This window comes from Entelurus aequoreus, linkage group LG21, assembly GCF_033978785.1.
Source record: "Entelurus aequoreus isolate RoL-2023_Sb linkage group LG21, RoL_Eaeq_v1.1, whole genome shotgun sequence".
Taxonomy (NCBI): Eukaryota; Metazoa; Chordata; class Actinopteri; order Syngnathiformes; family Syngnathidae; genus Entelurus; species Entelurus aequoreus.
Window position 1 is genome coordinate 22,179,420 of NC_084751.1, and position 24,935 is coordinate 22,204,354.

The following is a 24,935-nucleotide window of genomic DNA, read 5'->3' on the forward strand; positions in this document are numbered from 1 at the left end:
TGTTACATCAACGTGGCTTCATAGTAAAAGAGTGCCGGTACTAGACTGGCCTGCCTGTAGTCCAGACCTGTCTCCCATTGAAAATGTGTGGCACATTATGAAGCCTAAAATACCACAACGGAGACCCCCGGACTCTTGAACAACTTAAGCTGTACATCAAGCAAGAATGGGAAAGAATTCCATCTGAGAAGCTTAAAAAATGTGTCTCCTCAGTTCCCAAACGTTTACTGAGTGTTGTTAAAAGGAAAGGCCGTGTAACACAGTAGTGAACATGCCCTTTCCCAACTACTTTGGCACGTGTTGCAGCCATGAAATTCTAACTTAATTATTATTTGCACAAAAAAAATAAAGTTTATGAGTTTGAACATCAAATATCTTGTCTTTGTAGTGCATTCAATTGAATATGGGTTGAAAAGGATTTGCAAATCCTTGTATTCTGTTTATATTTACATCTAACACAATTTCCTAACTCATATGGAAACGGGGTTTGTATTATGATTAAAATAGTTAGAGAAGCCTACTCTTAGTTCCAACAGATATAATATGCTTTGAAATGCATCATGTGCTCACTTTCAAAAGCCAATGTGGCCCCTGGGCCAAAAAGTTTGCCCACCCCTGGTCTAGAGTAACTAGGCTCTTAAAGTCACCTTTAAAATGTTACCTATGTACCGTCTTCTGCACTACCGTTAAAAATAAATCCTAAAATCTTAATTCCCTGTGTAGTATCTAAGGCCCCTTTAACACAGCCTGTTACAGCAGGGATTTAGCTGTTTTTCCTGTTGTGACACAGAATGAGGCCATGCTGGACAACAGTCTGACAGCGGGAAAGCAAATAAATAAATCAGCCTCCCAGATTCCGATTGCTAATCCTAACATGTCATAAATTTGAAATGCTACTTTTAGAAGTCATCTTGAAGTCAAAGCACCACCTTCTGCCTTGAAAATTTTTATTTTTAACTAGATCGATTTCAGATTTCTACTTGCATCCTAACTTCTCAAAGTGTCCTACATGTGATGGGTTGATGCTTGTTCTTCTACATTTTCTTAAAATGCATAAGTTTTCCCTAAGTAGGGCAGAATTTGTTTACTAGGTTTACTGGAAGTCAGGGCAAATTTGAAGATAATTATTTCCCAAGTTTGTACCAAAAACACCCCACCTAATAAACAGCAGTGCAATTGGTAAATGGGTCGTACTTGTATAGCGCTTTTCTACCTTTTTAAGGAACTCAAAGCGCTTTGACATTATTTTCCACATTCACCCATTCACACACACACACACACACACATTCACACACTGATGGCGGGAGCTGCCATGCACGGCGCTAACCAGACCCATCAGGAGCAAGGGTGAAGTGTCTTGCTCAAGGACACAACGGGCGTGACTAGGATGGTAGAAGGTGGGGATTGTACCAGTAACCCTCAGATTGCTGGCACGGCCACTCTCCTTAAAAAAATGTCAAGACAATTATACATTGTAGAACAATTGCCCAACGCCTAATTGGAAGTCTTATTTTCCAGAAAAATCACTTTCTGGGTGACCATTATCTGCAGCCAATTACTCATGATGCACACATGAAATGCTGGTTGCTTGACAGAATAATGGTATCATCCTGAGATTTGCCGTAATGGGTCACACTGACAAGCTGGTGAATTGGATCCCTCAAAGGTAAATTGCTCCATAGGAAAAAATCTTCATGATCTTAATGAACACTGCAAGGTGAGAGAATTAACAGCAGGTGTGGCAGTGTACTGTAGGTCATTTGCCTTGAAGGCATGAACAGACACGTCTTGAGTTAAGGGTTAGAGTGTTGTACCAACTGAATACTAAGTGGCAGACAAGTAGCTTGCATGCTCTCAACATGTTGGGTCCACTGTGCTTCAAGACACAATTCATCACAAATAATTTCGTTCAATTTTTTATCATCTTTTTAATCATCAATTAATAATAATAATAATAATGGATTAGATTTATGTCGAGCTTTTTTGAGACACTCAACGCGCTTTACAGTGAGAACTGAGAACCTATCATTCATTCACACCACATTCACACGCTGATGGTGGTATGCTACATTTTAGCCACAGCTTCCCTGGGGTAGACTGACTGAAACATGGCTGCCAATTTACGCCTATGGCCTGTCCAACCACTAATAAACATTAACATATACATTAATACATCAGTGAGAGCGGCACTTGGAGCAAGGTTGCCCAAGGACCAGGACTGTACGCTTAGCTTTTTCAGTAGTAGCACTGGTGCCACAAAATGAAAAAAAAAACAGCACAGAAAAAATTTAGTGGCAATACAAAATGTATTAAATATCATAATTTCATTATTACACTCACACAACATACACATTTATAAACACAATGCCATTATAAGGCCTAATGTAACGCTCAGTTAAACACAGAGGACATACCTAAACTGTGTTAGCACTGTCGGTAACACTAGTGTAGGGCTGGGCGATAAGGACCAAAACTCATAGTTTGGCCCATAAACTAACCCATAAATGGAAATATTCGTTGACAAAACTAAATATCTCCACTATGCCTTGATTTTACATTTTCGGGACTGATAAGGACAAGCGGTAGAAAATATATGGATGGATGGATAGGGATACCAAATACACAAAAACAAGAAACAACAAGAAAAGTAGGTTTTGCATAATAGGATTCCAACTTAAGAAATGTTTTGAGGTAAAACTTTCACTGGTTTGTTACCTTTGTTTAATAAATAGATTGGATGTGCTTCCAGGGCTGTTTGTTCTTGACACCAAAAAGGGTATTGTTTGGATGGCAAGTGTGTCACTTCAATCATTGATTTGTTGTTCAATATACCCGCCGACCCTCGTAGTTACTAGAGTGCAGTTTGTGTCAAGTTTTAAAGTGGTGAAAAAACATTGTCTTTTACTGACAAGTTCCTCCAACTAAGATCTTGTTTGTGAGCTGGAAGGAGCGGGGCTCCTCTTTGTGCATGGCGAAGGAGGGAGGTACGAATGCACACAGAGTGATCAGTGACACTTCCTTTAATCATGTCTCCATTTGGTTATGATTTAAGTTCATTTCAAACATGCTATACAGATGGGTGAACATTTTACTCTAGTTTGATCAAATTTGGGTGGATTTGTTTTCAGAGCAAAATGCGATGAAAGGGTTGAAATTCCTATTTGTGCGACATGTTTTTTTTTCAAGCCGCACAGTATTTTTAGGCGCATTGTTGCACCGTACAGCCCTGCCAAGGAAACAACAGCAGTGACTCAGGTGGCAGAATGAATTATTTTTCCAATGCTTACTGTAATCTAAAAATATATACAATGGAACCTGGATTGACAAACCCCTTATAACCACAGGCCGACAAGAAAAATGCTTGGTGTACAACCTTGTCTCTGTGTACGAACGTTTGAACCACCCATTGTGTGCCTACATGGCAGCCATTTTGTGCGTGCATCAATTTTTTTGCTGGCAGGTTTATTGAGCTCCGTCAGCAGAGCAGTCCTGTTGTTAGCTACTGTGCTAATAGTTACTATACGTTCTTTTTAAGTGTTTTAGCCTTTTTACAGAATTTCTCTCGTTTTTCTAGCTCAATGTGATTCCAAATAAACGGACAAGTAATGTGTGGTTTGAAAACATTTGTGAAGTATCCGCAGCGTTGTCAACACTGCCTTCCCCCCCTCCTCTCACTTTCTTCGGTGGAAGAGATAAACCAACAAGGTAAAGTGTATTCTACTAAATTAAATATTTGTATTTTATAATTTATAAATTGTGAATTCTTAGTCATTGTAGGGACATGGCTGTTAAAGTTAAGGAGTTTTGTGATTTTAAACTGTGGGTGCACCACAGGGCTAGTGGACAGTGGCATGTGGCAGCTACATAGGAAAAGGGAGAGTTTCACTGCTGTTTTTTTGGCTTTGTTATTAAATAGAAAGTTGATCCATCTCCCACATATTATGTTTGTTTGATATATAGTACTCTATAGCCACGTGTATATGGAAAACATTTATTTAATCTGATCATTTTTCGGATTACAATGCTGTGTACATGGACCCTGAAAAAAATTATCTGATTATGATATGCATTTTCATGCGTCACACCTTAAATCGGAATACTTTACTTTCACATGCGCAGAACCTAAAACATGGAAAGGTGTGTTATTCATTGTTTTATGGTGCCATCTATTGGACAAGTTTGCTCACTGCAGGTGCTGAAGAAGCAAACATGGATTTGTGCATTTCGGCTTGTCCGACATTGTCACAGTGTTTATAATTTTTCCCTAATGTTCACTACTTTTGTTTTACCTCTCTTCTTTTAAAAGGAGCTGTTTTGTGCTTTTTAAATTATAATTATGTATGGTTTGCAGCGCGTCTTCATGTTACGAAATTCTGTGTATGTGTTTGAGGCTAGCAGTTAGCACTTTGAGTAGCTGTAATGTTGTGAATAATAGCTCATTAAGACAACTAGATCCCTTCTTTTATTGTTACATCGACACGTAACACTCCAGACCATACTTGTATTTTCCCTAGTCTCATTTTAAAGAAAGTATACAATGCTACAGTATATAATGCTGAGTCTGAGCATGTTACATGGGGGGGGGGGCTTTCCCCCATTTAACAAGACACTCAGCAAGACAATCGCTTCATTCTGAGATTATTAAATGTAGTCCCGCTCCACCGCCAAAGTATAGCGGACGTAAAAAACATGCGCGGTAAGGATAATTCTAACCCACATTTTGGAAGGTGTGTTTTCATGTGCTACAATCAAAATTACTTTCGGCATAAACCACTTTTCTCGATCGGAATTACATGTTGATCCGAACGTGTGTGATTGGGTCCAAATATTCCGAATGGCGTGTTTACATGAAGCATTTAAAAAAATTAAAATAAATAAGGATTTGAACTAAATTTAAGATAAATGGACTGCAGTCTGTTGAATGGAAGGGTTGCTAGAGGCTACCAAGTATGGCTCGCTCAGCATTCTATACTCTATTACGTTTGCTGTACAATATTATTGCTTGTTGTCTCGTGCGAGTGTGTGTGTGGTGACAGAGAGAGGTCAGGTCTTCACTGTTGATTGTTGGTGGGATACTGGAATTTTAATGCTGGTGAAAGATGGGTTGCTCAACCAAAGGTGCTTTCAAGCACACAATGCTAAATGTCAGGCCACCTGGGCTTGTGTAATGTCAGGAGGCATACATGCCATGTCTGCTCTTTGTCCGATAAATATGTGTGCGTGTGTGTGTTTGTGTGCGTGTATGTTTTCACTTAAAAATGTTGCACGAGTGGAGTTGTAAACAGGTTGTTTAGGTTATCTGAACTCATAACAAATTCCCCATATAACAGACTAGCATTGTGATTAGAAGTGCTGTTTCAGTTGGGCTATAAAATGATTTATTTTTAGTCCAAAGTGTTTGTGCTTTGCACATCACTGTCAACAGAGCCCTTATAATTAGTCTGCAAAGCTCAAATATACGAGGTTAGCTTAGTTAAGCTTAGCTTACATTGTCTTAGCTTTTTCCATGTGACTAGTGTTAGCCTACTTCATAACCCTGTTTAGTAGTGAAGGGTTTAATGATACTGAAGCAGTGATGTTGCTTGTACTGTTCCTTGATCCCTCAATGTGTGTGTCACTTTAGGAAAAAAAGAAATCATATGACCGATACAGCTGCTATGCCATTTTGACTAAAGCTCCAAACTGCATTTATCTATCTTCAGCTCATGAGCAACAGCTTGTACTGAAAGACGTAGGAAGAGCGGCGTGCCAGGTCTTTGAACAAAAAGGAACTAAAAAAAAAAAAATAAGGAAAAGTTCCAAGTGTGGGATCTTACAGCGCCAAATAAGATGTATTTTTCGGTTTACCTTTTGGCTTATTGACCAGAGCTGCACATTTCATATTTCTTTCTCCACAGCTTACTATTAATACCGGTAATTGTATTTTATAGTCAACTGTAGTATATTTTTAATACAGCAGATTGTGTCATCACGAAACATCAACACAGTGTCAGCAGTTTCCATACAGCCAATGAGTGTGCCACACACTCACCGAAACGTCATTTACCCATCACTGCAGTTTGAATTTGGCAGGGAGTCGTCACACAGGATTTTTTTTATATACAGTACAGGCCAAATGTTTGGACACACCTTCTCATTCAATGTGTTTTCTTTATTTTCATGACTATTTACATTGTAGATTGTCACTGAAGGCATCAAAACTATGAATGAACACATGTAGATTTATGCACTTAACAAAAAAAAGTGAAATAACTGAAAACATGTTATATATTCTAGGGCTGCAACAACTAATCGATTAAATCGATTAAAATCGATTATCAAAATAGTTGGCGATTAATTTAGTCATCGATTCATTGGATCTATGCTATGCGCATGCGCATAGGCTACTTTTTATTTTACTTTTTATTTTTTTATAAACCTTTATTTATAAACTGCAACATTTACAAACAGCTGAGAAACAATAATCAAAATAAGTGTGGTGCCAGTATGGTGCCAGTATGCTATTTTTCCCCCCCAAAATACTGGAAAGGATAGAAATGTAGTTTGTCTCTTTTATCCGAATATTAATCGATTAATCTAAGTAATAATCGACAGATTAATCGATTTTCAAATTAGTTGTTAGTTGCAGCCCTAATATATTCTAGTTTCTTCAAAATAGCCACCCTTTGCTCTGATTACTGCTTTGCAAACTCTTGGCATTCTCTCGATGAGCTTCAAGAGGTAGTCACCTGAAATGGTTTTCACTTCACAGGTGTGCCTTAATCTGGGTCGATTAGTGGAATTTCTTGCTTTATCAATGGGGTTGGGACCATCAGTTGTGTTGTGCAGAAGTCAGGTTACTACATAGCCGAGAGCCCTATTGGACAACTGTTAAAATGCATATTATGGTAAGAACCAATCAGCTAACTAAATAAAAAGAAGTGGCCATCATTACTTTAAGAAATTAAGGTCAGCCAGTCCGAAAAATTGCAAAAACTTTGAATGTGTTCCCAAGTCGAGTTGCAAAACGAAACTGGCACACATGAGGACTGACCCAGGAAAGGAAGACCAAGAGTCACCTCTGCTTCTGAGGAAAGTTAATCCGAGTCACCAGCCTCAGAAATCACAGGTTAACAGCAGCTCGGATCAGAGACCAGATGAATGCCACACAGAGTTCTAGCAGCAGATGCATCTCAAGAACCACTGTTAGAGGAGACTGCATGAATCAGGCCTTCATGGTCAAATAGCTGCTAGGAAACCACTGCTAAGGAGAGGCAACAAGCAGAAGAGATGTGTTTGGGTCAAGAAACACAAGGAATGGACATTAGGCCAGTGGAAATCTGTGCTTTGGTCTGACGAGTCCAAATTTGAGATCTCTGGTTCCAACCACCGTGTCTTTGTGAGACACAGAAAAGGTGAACGGATGGATTCCACATGCCTGGTTCCCACTGTGAAACATGGAGGAGGAGGTGTGATCGTGTGGGGGTGTTTTGCTGGTGACACTGTTGGGGATTTATTCAAAACTGGAGGCACACTGAACCACACTGAACCAGCATAGGTACCACCGACATGCCATCCCATCCGGTTTGCGTTTAGTTGGACAATCATTTATTTTTCAACAGGACAATGACCCCAAACCCACTCCTAGGCTGTGTAAGGGTTGTTTGACCAAGAAAGAGAGTGATGGAGTGCTGTGGCAGATGACCTGGCCTCCACAGTCACTGGACCTGAACCCCATTGAGATGGTTTGGGGTAAGCTAGACCGCAGAGTGAAGGCAAAGGGGCAAACAAGTGCTAAACACCTCTGAGAACTCCTTCAAGACAGTTGCAAAACCATTTCAGGTGACTACCTCTTGAAGCCCATCGAGAGAATGCCAAGAGAGTGCAAAGCAGTAATCAGAGCAAAGGTTGGCTATTTTGAAGAAACTAGAATATAAAACATATTTTCAGTTATTTCACCTTTTTTTGTTAGGTACATAACTCCACGTGTTCATTCATAGTTGCCTTCAGTGACAATCTACAATGTATATAGCCATAAATAAAGAAAACGCAATGAATGAGAAGGTGTGTTCAAACTTTTGGCCTGTACTGTACATAACATGTTAACATATTTGTTTTCAATCATTATCTGCCCAGATTAGAAAATAGTACACATGCCTTTTTTCCAACAACATACTTATAGAGACAAATGCACTTTAAAACCTTTGTATGCCCACACAACACTGAAACTAAGTAGAGGACGCAAGCTGCGTACAAGAAGTAATGCAGAATCTAGAGAACCATCTTTTTTTAATAATTTTTCCTGCATTCATTTATCTATTATTTAATGTTATTTATTACATATTCAGTATTTACTTATTCATTAAATGTTTCCCTCAGCCTTTGCTATTTGAGTCATGTTTTCATTATATAATATGTTATCTACTGTATGTGTTTTATAAAATATAATTTGTTTTTGTTTTTTTAGATTAGTAATTGTCATGTTGAACTGTGCAAGTGTACTCAAATTATTGTCCATTTTGCAATTATGTTAAAGAGATTCAAAATCAACTGGAAAAAAACTATAGTAAGAATCCTTTATGTAAATATGCAGATCAATCTTCCCACCTTGGAGGTCTGCTGAATTCTTTTCTTGAATTTGTAGTTTACTCAAACTGTCAAATCAGCATCTTTTTATAACTTTATTATAACAACCAGTTTTATGCATCAAAGCTAGAACAGCAACATTTACTGCTTAATAAAGCTGAATAAGGGGGTCCTATTAAACTCATACCAATAGAAAAAAAGCAGTAAAACGTGTAGGAGTTACAATACCTCTGTCAAGCTTTTTCCTTCTTTCTGCATGAAGTAATTCTTCTTATACTCATAATAGGTGTTGTACTGATTCCAAGGTTGCAGGAAGTCAAACCTAAAGTGGAAGAGCATATGCTGATTGAGAACTGCGCTCTTGCTCAAAGAGCCAAAAGGCTGATGAATGGCTTCGACGTGATCAAAAGGGAAAAGCGCTGAAAGGTACATTGTTTGTCACTCATGGTAAGCGCACTCACCGTGGATCGTTTTTGGCACGGACGCTGGATTCAAATTTAAGACCGTTCCTGACAACGTATTCCGCCAGCTTGTCTATGACAGCCTGGATGTCCAGCGGTGGGGGGATAATAGCTGGTGGTGCTGCCACTGTGGAGACTTGAGCTTCAGCTCTGTAATTGCTTTTGGGAGAATTGAAAGATGTTCAACAAGTTAAAGTCATTAGTGACCTGCGTTTGGTGTCGGTCTCAAAACTCAATTTAGACACATATATTTAGGACATCATACAAGTACTAACATTAGGGGTGTGCCGATATATCAATGCATCACAATGAGACACGATTTATATTAATGATAGCAAACTAAACAGATCCGCAGCACCCAAGAAAAAAGCAGACTGGACCGTTTTAAGAGACAGATTCTATTGTAGTGATTGTAGTGCCTACTGTGTCGTTAAGGATTACAAGTAGGGGGTCGATCAACAATCGCTTTATTGTAAAACTCGTTAATGTCAGTCGCAACCATGCCAAAGCAACAAAAATCTTTTTTTTTTCACTCCTAACCGTCCTTTCACTTGCACCAACACTCACACCAGACGGAGCCACTGGGGCATACATAGCCACAGAAACAGCTGGACAATCGGACATCACAAGAATGTATACCTATAATTGACAGGTTGATACAGTATTCACTCTGCAAAACAGCAAGAAGCTGATTACCATATTTTAAACACAGGTTATTTGTATAGGATGTTTTGTAATGAATACTTTATCATTTCAGAATAAGCAAATGAGCTATTTGTTTTGTATTGAACTTGCTAGTAATACAATCTGTAAAAACAGCAGATATTTTTTGTTAAAATAATCTTAATTCTAAAGGCAGTTTATGTATGAATATTTTTGAAATAAGATAAGCTTAAGCTTTTTGTTTGGGAAAATGTGATGGATTGTTCTAAAATTTGTGTTTAGTACATGTAATGAATGCTGACAAACACACATTCTTCAAAACATATCATGTGAAGTAAGGATGTAACGGTATCAAAATCTCACATTATGATATTAAGCTCATGGTACAATATTTATGTGGTAAACGTCCGCCCCCAAAAAATGTACTTAAAAATGTTAGAGAGTGTAAAATGGGGTAGCAAGAATGCTTAGGATGAACACACTTACTGTAAATGAACACAAACGCTCAGAGATGCTCAAATGTTCTAATCATATTATTACTACAAACAAATACATGTATGTATATATATATACAGTCAAGAAAATAAGTATTTGAACACCCTGCTATTTTGCAAGTTCTCCCACTTAGAAATCATGGCGGGGTCTGAAATTTTCATGGTAGGTGCATGTCCACTGTATGAGAGATAACCTAAAAAGAAAAATCCAGAAATCACAATCTATGATTTTTTAACAATTTATTTGTGTGATACAGCTGAAAATAAGTATTTGAACACCATCATTAATATTTGGTAGAGTAGCCTTTGTTTGCAATTACAGAGGTCAAACGTTTCCTATAGTTCTTCACCAGGTTTGCACAGACTGCAGGAGGGATTTTGGCCCACTCCTCCACACAGATCTTCTCTAGATCAGTCAGGTTTCTGGGCTGTCGCTGAGTAACACAGACTTTCAGCTCCCTCCAAAGATTTTCAATTGGATTTAGGTCTGGAGACTAGCTAGGCCACTCCAGAACCTTGATATGGTTCTTATGAAGCCACTTCTGGATTTTCCTGGCTGTGTGCTTTCGGTCATTGTCATGTTGGAAGATCCAGCCACGACTCATCTTCAATGATCTGACTGAGTGAAGGAGGTTTTTGGCCAAATTCTCACAATACATGGCTGCAGTCATCCTCTCCTTAAAACAGTACAGTCGTCCTGTCCCATTAGCAGAAAAACACCCCCAAAGCATGATGCTACCACCCCCATGCTTGTCAGTAGGGATGGTGTTCTTGGGATGGTACGCATCATTCTTCTTCCTCCAAACACGCATAGTGGAATTATGACCAAAAAGGTCAATTTTGGTCTCATCTGTCCACAAAACTTTCTCCCATGACTCCTCTGGATCATCTAAATGGTCATTGGCAAACTTAAGACGGGCCTTAACATGTGCTGGTTTAAGCAGGGGAACCTTCAATGCCATGCATGATTTCAAACCATGACGTCTTAGTGTATCACCAACAGTGACCATGGAAACAGTGGTCCCAGCTCTTTTCAGGTCATTGACCAAGTCCTGCCGTGTAGTCCTGGGCTGATTCCTCACCTTTCTTAGCATCATTGAGACCCCAAGAGGTGATGTCTTGCATGGGGCTTCACTCCGATTGAGATTGACCGTCATGTTTAGCTTCTTCCATTTTCTAATGATTGCTCCAACAGTGGACCTTTTTTCACCAAGCTGCTTGGCAATTTCTCCGTAGCCCTTTCCATCCTTGTGGAGTTGTACACTTTTGTCTCTGGTGTCTTTGGACAGCTCTTTGGTCTTAGCCATGCTGAATGTTTGGGTCTTACTGATTGTATGGGGTGGACAGGTGTCTTTATGCAGCTAACGACCTCACACAGGTGCATCTGATTCAGGATAATACAGTGGAGTGGAGGAGGACTTTTGAAGGCGGACTAACAGGTCTATGAGGGTCAGAATTCTAGCTGATAGACAGGTGTTCAAATACTTATTTTCAGCTGTATCACACGAATAAATTGTTTAAAAAATCATAGATTGTGATTTCTGGATTTTTCTTTTTAGGTTATCTCTCATACAGTGGACATGCACCTACCGTGAAAATTTCAGACCCCTCCATGATTTCTAAGTGGGAGAACTTGCAAAATAGCAGGGTGTTCAAATACTTATTTTCTTGACTGTATATATATATATATATATATATATATATATATATATATATATATATATATATATATATATATATATATATATATATATATATACACACACACATATATATATATATATATATTATTGTTTTGTAATTATTATTATAATTTTTTTAAATATACTTTCAGTTAAGTGTCTTTAGACTGAAAATACAAACGTCCAGTGTCGTAAAAAACGTATGTTCACATTAGTGTCTTTCAACTTTTAACTTCAGAGAAAAAGTGTCCTCTGTAGTGGACATCTTATTTCACTTTGGAAAATGCGGATCCTCCAAAAAATTACCTAGCAATTTAAAAGTTTACTAATGTAAATGCCTCACAAATTGATGCTTGGCCTCCTTGGCATCAAATAAATTTTCCGGGTGGTGGTTTATCAAGTTGCTTCTCATATTACTTGTCTTTCCCGCAGTGCAGTGTCACCAACATTTTTTATTGTTCGCGCTGCAGGCTTGCGCATGACCTACTTAAAACATGCATAACAAATCAATTCAAACCACAAGTTGATTCAATGTTACTGGAAACAAATGTGGGTTAAAACATCACAACTACAGATGAAGGCGGCTACCTTGCCTTGCAGTACGCAAACCAAAGGGGTTACGTTTTCGCCAGGATTTGTTTGTCTGTCTGTTAGCAACATAACTCAAAAAGGTATGGATAGATTTTAATAAAAACGTCAGGTTTTGATCAGCATGTTCTAAAAACAATTGTTTCTCACACACACGGACCTTGCACACTTGCACTACGCAGGGAATTTTGGGAGATGTAGTTTACTTCCAGACCGGCCAATTCAAAAGTGCTAGCAAAAAACTACACTGACCAAGTTTTCATTTAATACTGTATGAAGTCACAGTATAATTGTGATGATTTTGAAATACCGTGGTATTTATAATATTGTTAATAGATCCAGAATCGTTATAGTCGTTTAATAATCAAATTGAATCATGTGGTAACAAAGATGGCACACCCCTAACTACACATTCTAAATGTTTGCAATGTAACACTATAGTTCATACTGTACCTCATCCCTGCAATGGTGACAGGTGAAACAGAGGTGGGGACTTGAGAAGGGTCAGCAGTTGTCGGTACCATGGCAGCCATGGCTGACTGAGGAAAAGCTACAGAGGAAGACGAGGGAGTGATCCCAGAAGAGGCTACACTGCTATAGTAGGAGCTGGCATCAACTCCTGGGGGAGGGGGAGCCATGCAGTATGTTCCATCAGGAAGCATGTAGTAGCCATAATACATGGCAGATGCATTTGCTGTAAACAGACATCATGGCATGACGCATCATCAATAAATGCTTCACTCGTATGCATGACAAATATTTGTGCGACTTCAGTACAAATGACCAAGGGTAAATAAAGCAAAATAAAACTTATCCATTTAAAATGCAATGCTATAAATATGAAAAGATGGAAATGTCTGGAAATTTGGAGAAAATTATTTTGTAGTGCCTTTTTGAGTAAGATACTGCCATTCAAACCATCTGGTCATTGTTTGTCCAAGGACACAACCGATACATACTGGACATTACTTTAAAATATGTAAGTCATATATAAAATTAAACTTTTAACTTTAACAAATGCTACATTTATATATAAAATTTAACATGAAGGAACGGAAATTCATACATTGGTTGAAAATGGATTTGTTTGGATCTTGAAACACTTTCATACAGGACACTAGATTTCTATTTAGACACAAACACAGTGGTAACTTAGCTTACCAGTGCCCACTATACACATTTTTTTAGGGAAACGAGTGGTCTCCTGGCTTAAGTTTGCAAGTAAAATTCCGGGTGACGGGCCTCATCGTTGTTCCTTGGTGTAGCAAATGTCACAGTATGACCCACCAAAACATCCAGAGTCTCACTCAAAAACAATAGTGTATAGCTAGAGATCGACATAACTTTGCTTTTCCTATCATGGGAAAGTCAGAATGAAGGACAATGCTGAAAAAAACCAGATGATAGTCATTGAACTAAAGAAAGAAATCATCAAAAACATGACCAACTGTGCGGTCGACTAGGTGAATCAGTTCATGCGTAGCATTGCTAAGCTACACAATAATGAAGCAAAATGAGCAGATAACTGGTAAATGGGTTATACTTGTATAGCGCTTTTCTACCTTCAAGGTACTCAAAGTGCTTTGACACTATTTCCACATTCAACCATTCACACAAACATTCACACACTGAGGGCGGGAGCTACCATGCAAGGCCCTAACCACGACCCATCAGGAACAAAGGTGAAGTGTCAAGGACGCAAGGGACGTGACGAGGTTGGTAGAAGGTGGGGATCGAACCAGGAACCCTCAGGTTGCTGGCACAGCCACTCTCCCAACTGCACCACGCCGTCCCCTAACGCCAGACAAAGACGTTAAAATAATTTCTCAATGGCAGACATTAATCCATGATAATCTTATTTTCAGTGGAGGTATAGGATAGGCCAATATACATTTTGGCTTCAGCCTATTCCTTTTTCGGTCATTCTTTTTATTTTATTTTATTTTTGTGTGTAAATGTGTATGATTGTTAAATATGTATAATCTGTACTGTTAAACTGGTCACACAAAATGGTTAATGGTTGATTATATGACTGAAATAAACGTATTTCATTCATTCATTCATTCATTCATAATATGGAGAAGCTGCTAATGGTGTGTTTGACTGAGTAGCAGCTCGAAGGAGATAACGCAGAAGGCCGCTCTCCAATGCAGTACATGATTACATGACTTAATTAAACTCCTGTATATGTTAGTACAGGGGTCTCAGACACGCGGCCCACGGGCCAATTGCGGCCCGCGAGACATTATTTTGCGGCCCCCACCTTATTATGAAAGTTTAATGTTAGAGCGGCCCGCAAGTTTTAAATAAATGGCGCTTGACAGCGTTGTGTGCGGAGCTGAAGGAATCTACCAATCACGGTGTGGTATATGGCTCTTGACAATATTGAGGGCATGCCGTGATGGCACTGCATTTAGCGTCCTCTTCAACCCGTCGTTGCGCCGTCTTTTTCTCCATACAAACAGCGTGCCAGCCCAGTCACATGTTGTAGGCGGCTTCTACAGACACACGTAAGTGACTGCAAGACATACTTGGTCAACAGCCATACAGGTCACACTAAGGGTGGCCGTATAAACAACTTTAACACTGTTACAAATATGCGCCACACTGTGAACTCACACCAAACAAGAATGACAAACACATTTCGAGAGAACATCCGCACCGTAACACAACATAAACACAACAGAACAAATACCCAGAATCCTTTGCAGCCCTAACTCTTCCGGGCTTCAATATACACCCCCGCTACCCCCAACCGCGCCCACCTCAACCCCCCTCCCCCCCCCCACCCCTCCTTCCGGCTCAAGTCAGACATGATTTTTGTTATATAAAATACCCCTGCATTAGTGGAAAAGCGGCAAATGAGTGAAAGCGACATAAATGTTGCCATGGAGACGAGGGTTTTCTTACGTGCCTGGCTGCAGTCACACCGCGACACCTGTCTGTCAGTAATAAAGTCCCTGATAACCTGGACCAATTCAAACCGTTATTTTTTTTTTTTATTGTTTAATTTGCATTGCCTCACACGATAAACAGTACATATATTTTTATATGACGCCGGATAACACTCCGGGAGCCATCACTTTTTTGCGCTCACGATCCCAGTACTTTCCGCCAACCGCCGTGTCGCTGTAGGGAGGAAAAGCGGAACGACACACATTGCGGAAATAACATTATTCTCCGTGCGTCGGCTAAATACAAATATATTCCACAACCCCAAACATGTCTTTTTCAAAGCCTGCAGTGAAGAGAAAGGTTAGTGATGAGGAAAAACAATTCCAGAAAAAGTGGGAGATGCAATATTTCTTTGTTGAGCACAGGGGAACTTCGACGTGTCTTATTTGCACAGAGAAAGTTGCGGTGCACAAGGAATACAATTTGAAACGTCATTATACAACTAGACATGCTGAGGAATATGCAAAATACCAGGGAGATGAGAGAGTGAAACGGGTTGCAAATTTTAAAACCAGTCTACTGAGGCAACAAAATTTCTTCAAGAAAGCAACCGCAAAGAGCGATGCAGCAGTCAAAGCTAGCTACATGGTGAGTGAGATGGTTGCTAGGGCGGGAAAGCCATTCAAAGAAGGTGAATTCATTAAAAAGTGAATGTTAGATTTTTTTAAAGAAATATTTTCGTGTTAGTAGTAAATTTTATTGTATTGTTTTTGGTTCACTCCGGGTACTCCGGCTTCCTCCCACCTCCAAAGACATGGTTGATTGGCAACACTAAATTGGCCCTAGTGTGTGAATGTGAGTGTGAATGTTGTCTAGCTATCTGTGTTGGCCCTGTGATGAGTTGGCGACTTGTCCAGGGTGTACCCCGCCTTCTGCCCGTATGCAGCTGAGATAGGCTTCAGCACCCCCCGCGACCCCGAAAGGGACAAGCGGTAGAAAATGGATGGATGGATTTTTTTTTTTTTTATACAAAATGTCTTATCTAAATGGTAGTTTTTCCTTTTAAAAAGCATGTTACATGTTAAAATGGGGGCAGCACGGTGGCACAGTACGTATGCCTCACAATACGAAGGTCCTGGGTTCGATCCCGGGCTCGGGATCTTTCTGTGTGGAGTTTGCATGTTCTCCCCGTGAGCGCACGGGTTCCCTCCGGGTACTCCGGCTTCCTCCCACCTCCAAAGACATGCACCTGGGGATAGGGTGATTGGCACCACTAAAGTTGGCCCTAGTGAATGAATGTGAGTGTGAATGTTGTCTGTCTATCTGTGTTGGCCCTGCGATGAAGTGGCGACTTGTCCAGGGTGTACCCCGCCTTCTGCCCATGTGCAGCTGGGATAGGCTCCAGCACCCAACGCGACTCCATAAGGGACAAACGGTAGAAAATGGATGGCTGGTAAAATGGTGGTGTTTTGAGGGGCTGAGAACGAATTAAATCTATTTAAATTAATTTCAAATTTAATGACTCTTTTGCAATGCAGGTTTTTCAAGGTATGAGCTGCGTCACAGAATTAATTAAACTTGTATTTCAAGGCACAACAGTAGTCTGTTCCAGGGTCAAGTTGTTGCCATCACGAAACCGATTTAACATGTTTAAATGTCCTGCAAATATTTGAGTATCATTTATTTGAGTATTCAGATATGTTAATGTTGTAAAAAACATCAAACATTTTGTTTTGCATTAGTGATAGAATGCTAACGGTTTAATGTGACTTATATGTTAGTGTATTGTGTAAAAAGAAATGATCACTGTGAAACACAAAAATACCAAAACGCTTAGCCCTAAAAGGGAACTGCATGTTTTTTTGGAATCGTTCACAATCATTATGAGAGACAAGAAGACAAGTGTTTTTTTTCCGCTTTCTAACATGTAAACACCGGCTCATTCTCGGTGGCTAGCAATGCAGCTAATGGGAGCAATCAATTCTACCTCTAAATCACTTTAAAATTCATTCAAAAACTGCCAACAGTACTTTATTTACGTTCCGTAACCTGTATAATAACCAAGCTGTAGCAACATTGTTATTGGAAGAGCGAACACGGAAGAACTCTTTTTCTAGCGTAGTAACACATCGGTGTGCTACGGTATTATTAGGGATTTGCCTCATTTCAGTGTTGATACTAATGTGACCTATGCATTTTACATAAACGTCACACAATTCTGCAATTTGACAAAAGGCATGGGCCAAGAATTTGAATCCAATGGGAGCATGGGTTTAAGATTTACGACTGTTTGGTAGAGAGCATGTAAATGGAGCTGGGTGTGAGCAGCTGCATTTAAATTGGTCTCCCGAGAGCAACACATCAGTACGCTGCTTGTGTTCAGACCTCAAGAGTAAATCAGAGTAGAGGTGTTCATTATGAGGCTGTGATATTTTCACTGTTGCTGAGGCTCTTTATTGTTCAGTGTTCAGGCTCATGCGATAACGTGTGTGTGACTTATCACATGAGTATGTAGCGCCTTATCAACGTTATTTTACTGAAGAGCAGAAGAAGGCTCCAGTGGGATGAACAAAGTAAATGATCAGTGTCAATGAGGGGAGGGTGACACACAACACATAAGTCACTGAACTAGTTAACTTTAATTGCAAATCCAATTTTCTTTAATCAGGAAAATGGAAAACAAACACTCCAAACAAAAGTGTGCTGCAGGTAACATGATAACTTTTATGGTAAGTAGAAAAAGGGATTCAGATGAGTGAAACAGATATGGTACATCCATCCATCCATTTTCTACCGCTTGTCCCTCTTAGGGTTGCAGGGGTGCTGGAGCTTATCCCAGCTGCACCGGGCAGAAGGCGGGGTACACCCTAAACATGTCGCCACCTCATTGCAGGGCCAACACAGATAGACAGACAGCCATTCACACTCACATCTGCACAATAGGGCCAATTTAGTGTTGCCAATCAACCTTATCCCCAGGTGCATGTCGTTGGAGGTGGGAGGAAGCCGGAGTACACAATGGATTGAATTTCTAATTGACTAGAGTAGATGAAGTGTATTCATAATTTGCATTACAATGCAGAGAAATGTGTTAACTGTGTCATAATTCAAAACAACTGATGATGAGAATACCAGTTAACATCCATCCATTTTCTTTCGCTTATCTGGGTCCCGGGGAAACAGTCTTAAGAAGAAAGTCCAGACTTCTTGCTGTCCGGCCACTGCTTCCATTGCCAACAGTGCACACCAAGGCGCTCTCAGGCCAGCTGCATGACATAATCCCTGCAGCTTGTCCCAGGTCAACCCTGGGGTCTCCTTGTGGCTAAGCATTCCCAAAACACCTCACCAGGGGTTCAGTAGCCATCCAAACTAGATATCTGAGACACCTCAAAAAGCAACGGCATTACTCTGAGCTCCTCACGATGTTTCTTGGGGTGAGTCCAGCCAACAAATTTTGTTCGCTTTTTCCAGCAATCTTGCTTTTCTAGTCACTGCCCAGAGCTTGTGACCACAGGTTAAGGTAGGAACATAGCTCAACCAGTAAATTAAGAGCTTTGGCTTCCGGTTTAGCGCTCGTTTTCACTACAGCAGTGTGTTATAGCGTCTATTTTACTGCAATGGCGGTGCCACCTTCTCCCACTCGTGTCCAAAAACCAAGGATACTTGAACTCTTCCAAATTTTCAGTCTGAAAACCATGGCCTCAGATTTGGAGGTGCTCAGTCTCATCCAAAAGCTTCACACTTAGCTGTGAACCGCCCCAGTAAACACTAAAGGTCACACAGCTTGATGAGGACATGCTCAGAAAGCAGAGATGAGATCCTAAGTTGCCCAAACTGGACACGCTCAACACCTTTGGAGGAAACTTAGGGCTTACTTGTAAAAATCCAGCTTCCGCCATCCTTGTCATTGCTATTGTGTCCTTGGGCAAGACACTTCACCCACATCCCCCGAGTACTGCTCACACTGGTGTATGAATGTGAATTAATATATGCATGTTTGAAATAAACAAACTGAACTGAAATGAACTGTTAAGTGGTGGTCAAAGGCCATTACCGCAATTTGGAAGCCACATTTCCGTCAGTCTAACCCAGGTCAACTGTGGCTACAGATGTAGCTTACCACCGTATAGTGTGAATGCAGAGTTAAAGAATGATGGGTTTATTTCAACCGGTGTCAAAGAGCAGCCCTGGTGGAGGCCAACGTTGACCGTATACAGATTCAACTTGTTGCTGGCAATGAGAACCAGGCTCCTGCTCTGGTTGTACAAGGATCAGGTCTTTTACCCCGAACAGGACACCGTTAGGACACGATTGAATACCTTTTGCAAGTCCACAAAATACATGAGGTCCGTTTGGGAAAACTCCAATGCATCCTACAATATCCTTGCAAGGGTTCAGAGCTGGGCCAGGGTTCCACAACCAGGGCAAAAATTACATTGCACCTCCTTAGTTGAAGTTGGATTAGGGGTCATACCCTTCTGTCCAGCACTCTGGAATAAACGTTTCCAGGGAGGCTGAAGATTGTGATCCCCCTGTAGTCATCCTTCTTGATAAAGGGGTCTACCTCCCTAGTTTGCCAATCCAGAGGTAACGCTTACAATTTCCACACAATGTTAGAGACACATGTCAACTAAGATAGTTTGACCACATCCATATTTGGATAATATCAAACAGGTGTGAATGGACAACGCTATTTTAAACTTATATTATCAATCTTAAGTAACAAACAGCACAATTCCAACAGGTTTGACCTCCCGTGTACACTCTTACGTGTCTGTGAATCTGCGCTTCCCCGAACACACAACAACACTTCCTCATTCTCCACCAATCACCTTTCAGTCACTGACGGTGTGTTTACAAACATGGGAAAAACTGACATTAAATCCAAACCACACAAACTCGAAAAATACTTTGACTACCGATAACAGTGCTGCGATCTGGACGTAACCAGATATACCCGTGGACAGCGATCTACTAACTGTGCAAGTATTAAGAGGACAGTGCCAGCTTTTAAGAAGAGAAAGTTCAACTGGAGCAGCGCAAAACAAGTGTGACGTCATGCTTGCTGTAACTCGCCTCTTTCGTCAGTGACATCGAAGGACAGAAGAGTCTCTAAACACGACTACATTTTATAATAATATGCATGTAGTTTTTAATTTTATTTTAAATGTAAATTTAATTAATTTTAAAAAAGTAATTAAGTCTCTAGAAGGACGCTTGAAAAATTCTCAAAGTACATTGTAGAATAAGCAACAACAATTGAAAATATGGAAAAACGATATAAAAATATATCTTAATACTAACTAATAACAGATTTGTTTAGCCTTTTCATCCAATTCAATCAACTTTATTTATATAGCACAAATTAAAGTTTCACAAAGTGCTGCACAGGAGTTATACACACATTTTGAAGCAGGATAAAACTAAGTAGAATCAATTGTAAAATACACTAGTCAACATTTTTTAAAGAAAATCATAACAGCAGATTAGGGAAATTATTTGATTACATCATGTGACCGCGCCCATAACCACGCCCCTGACCACGCCCCCACATGTATCTTGACAGTCTAGGGCAGGGGTGTCCAAACTACGGCCCGCAGGCCAAATGCGGCCCACCGGCGTTTTTAATTTGGCCCACGAGACGGCACAAGTTCAATAAACAAATATTATAATAATAATAATGGATTAGATTTATATGGCACTTTTCTATCGACTAGATACAATACCCAGTGGTCTGATTGCTGCCATATTGTCGCCATCGGGTGGGCAACAAAGGTAACTCTGCCAATGATTGTACTTTCAAATCAAAGAAGTACAGCATTTACTTACTTACTTTACATGTTACTTTGCATGCAGTTAACTTTTCAGCCCTCGGCCAAATTTTTTAAGCCCAATGCCCCCCAGTCAAAAAGTTTGGACACTCCTGGTCTAGGGGAAACCCTGCATTAGCACAAAGTCAATAGCTTGTGAGGCCAAATGTGTTATTTGTTTGCATTAAATCCGCTGAACCATAAAAAAAGTGGACATATATACCAATACGATAAGGAAAATTGGATATGTACTGTTAAAATGCTTTTCTTTCAGTAATCTAGAGGTGGAAATCTTTGGGCACCTCATGATTTGATTACAACTAAGAGGCTAGATTTGAGTATGAATTAATTATTTATACATCTATGGTTATTATATTGTAAATTATAATGAATTTCTGTATTTTAATACACCTTATATCATTACTTTATTCTAAATGTATTACCGTAATTTCCGGACTATAAGCCGCACCTGACTATAAGCCGCACCAGCTAATATTAGGGGAAAATACAGATTGCTCCATATATAAGCCGCACCCGACTATAAGCCGCAGGGTTTTGATGTGTAATTACCGTAGTATATAGGGGTTCCTGCTACCACGGAGGGGAATGTCGGGACAGAGATGACTGTTTGGGAACGCAAAGCGTCCCATTTATTAACAATAAATCTTTCAATCATTCAATCAAACTTTCACATCTTTGACATGGCGAACAGCATTCGTGCAGAGTACAAATAATACAACGGTGCAAAGTAATACAAAGTGCTCGCCTGTACGTTATCAAAATAACCAGCCTACCGGTATATGAAAAGTCAGTCTTTAATCATTGTGTCATCGTCTTCCTCCTGTGTACTAAAACCACCGAAATCCTCTTCGTCGGTGCCGGAGAAGAACAGGCCGTATATAAGCCGCACCGTTGTATAAGCCGCAGGGACCAAAACGAGGGGAAAAAGTAGCGGCTTATAGTCCGGAAATTACGGTACTTGCAATTATCAATATCAATAACACCAAGAAACTCCCCTTTTGGCTACTGATTTCCGTTTTTTGGATTTAGTACAGACAGCATTTGTATCATATACCTGTGTATATATACACTACCGTTCAAAAGTTTGGGGTCACCCAAACAATTTTGTGCAATAGCCTTCATTTCTAAGAACAAGAATAGACTGTCGAGTTTCAGATGAAAGTTCTCTTTTTCTGGCCATTTTGAGCGTTTAATTGATCCCAAAAATGTGATGCTCCAGAAACTCAATCTGCTCAAAAGAAGGTCAGTTTTGTAGCTTCTGTAACGAGCTAAACTGTTTTCAGATGTGTGAACATGATTGCACAAGGGTTTTCTAATCATCAATTAGCCTTCTGAGCCAATGAGCAAACACATTATACCATTAGAACACTGGAGTGATAGTTGCTGGAAATGGGCCTCTATACACCTATGTAGATATTGCACCAAAAACCAGACATTTGCAGCTAGAATAGTCATTTACCACATTAGCAATGTATAGAGTGTATTTCTTTAGAGTTAAGACTAGTTTAAAGTTATCTTCATTGCAAAGTACAGTGCTTTTCCTTCAAAAATAAGGACATTTCAATGTGACCCCAAACTTTTGAACGGTAGTGTGTGTGTATATACATATATATATATATATATATATATATATATATATATATATATATATACATACACATATATATATATATATATATATATATATATATATATATATATATATATATATAGGCATCCATCCATCCATCCTCTTCCGCTTATCTGAGGTCGGGTCGCGGGGGCAGCAGCCTAAGCAGCGAAGCCCAGACTTTCCTCTCCCCAGCCACTTCGTCCAGCTCTCCCCGGGGAATCCCGAGGCGTTCCCAGGCCAGCTGGAAGACATAGTCTTCCCAACGTGTCCTGGGTCTTCCCCGTGGCCTCCTACCGGTTGGACGTGCCCTAAACACCTCCCTAGGGAGGCGTTCGGGTGGCATCCTGACCAGATGCCCGAACCACCTCATCTGGCTCCTCTCGATGTGGAGGAGCAGTGGCTTTACTTTGAGCTCCAACCGGATGGCAGAGCTTCTCACCCTATCTCTAAGGAAGAGGAAACTCATTTCGGCCGCTTGTACCCAATATATATATATATATATATATATATATATATATATATATATATATATATATATATATATATATATATATATATATATATATATATATATATATATATAGATTGCGGTCCTTCGATCCCTCATGCGGCACTGCATCACAAAGAGACATCAGTGTGTAAAGGATATCACCACATGGGCTCAGGAACACTTCAGAAAACCACTGTCAATAACTACAGTTCGTCACTACATCTGTAACTGCAAGTTAAAACTCTACTATGCAAAGCCAAAGCAATTTATCAACAACACCCAGAAACGCTGCCGGTTTCGCTGGGCCGAAGCGCATCTAAGATGGACTGATGCAAAGTGGAAAAGTGTTCTGTGGTTTGACGAGCCCACAATTAAAATCGTTTTTGGAAACTGTGGACGTTGTGTCCTTCGGAACAAAGAGGAAAACAACATCCGGATTGTTATAGGCGCAAAGTTCAAAAGCCAGCATCTGTGATGGTATGGGGGTGTGTTAGTGCCAAAGGCATGGGTAACTTACACATCTGTGAAGGCACTATGCTGAAAAGTATATACAGGTTTTGAAGCAACATATGTTGCCATCCAAGCAACGTTGTCATGCCCCTGCTTATTTCAGCAAGGCAATGCCAAGCCACGTGGCTTCATAGTAAAATAGTTCGGGTACTAGACTGGCCTGCCTGTAGTCCAGGCCTGTCTCCCATTGAAAATGTGTGGCGCAATATGAAGCCTAAAATACCACAACAACCCCGGACTGTTGAACAACTTAAATCAAGCAAGAATGGTAAATAATTCCACCTGAAAAGCTTCAAAAATTGGTCTTCTCAGTTCCCAAACATTTACTGAGTGTTGTTAAAATGAAAGGCCATGTAACACAGTGGTAAAAATGCCCCTGTGCCAACTTTTTTGCAATGTGTTTCAGGCAACAAATTCTAAGTTAATGATTTTTTGCAAAAAAAAATACGTTTCGCAGTTCGAACTTTAAATATCTTGTCTTTGCAGTCTATTTAATTTAAAATAAGTTGAAAAGGTTTGCAAATCATTGTATTCTGTTTTTAGTTACGAATTACACAACATGCCACCTTCACTGGTTTTGGGTTTTGTATATGCGTATATCCAATACAGCTATCTAATGACACTTAGTATATTTAACAACTGCATCATTAAATAAATCCAAATTAAGACCATCTGGTCGGTCCGGTCCACTGGTCACTTGGCCCTTGCAAAGCGCACCAATGTGCGCTTATATGGCGTAATCTGAACATGCCGCGTCCTTTTGACGGAACTCCTCGTGACTCCATGACGACGACCTACTGCTAGCTTGTCCTCTCATCCTCTTTCCTCCGTGTGTGTCCACACTAACCCAGCTAACACACAATTAAAAGAATGCCAGCTAATAGATCTATGGTCAGTTAGAAGTAACGTTTACAGAACATTAGCATTAATGCTGCATTTTGGAACGTTCTGTATTATTTCATTTAACATACGTAAAAAAATCTAAATTTTTCCATCGATTCATGAATCACCCACGTTTTCTTCTGGATGAATCGAAAAATCTATCATTTTCAATACCTCTACAGCATTCCCACAAAAATAAAATGCAATAACCAGCCAAAGCAGATTTCATACCAAAATTAACATTACAGGTGTTAAAACCAAA

General features: G+C 39.9%; 1 protein-coding gene across 1 annotated transcript in view; it reads right to left on the reverse strand.

Moving 5' to 3' along the window:
* The window catches only part of LOC133638606 (splicing factor, suppressor of white-apricot homolog), a 136,276-nt gene that overhangs the window by 68,914 nt on the left and 42,427 nt on the right, over positions 1–24,935 (reverse strand). The window contains exons 7-9 of the mRNA XM_062031394.1: positions 12,907–13,147; positions 9,027–9,185; positions 8,794–8,887 (exon numbers count right to left, since the gene is read on the reverse strand). Coding sequence (XP_061887378.1) covers positions 8,794–8,887; positions 9,027–9,185; positions 12,907–13,147 — 494 coding nt within the window. The remainder of the gene's footprint in view (positions 1–8,793; positions 8,888–9,026; positions 9,186–12,906; positions 13,148–24,935) is intronic.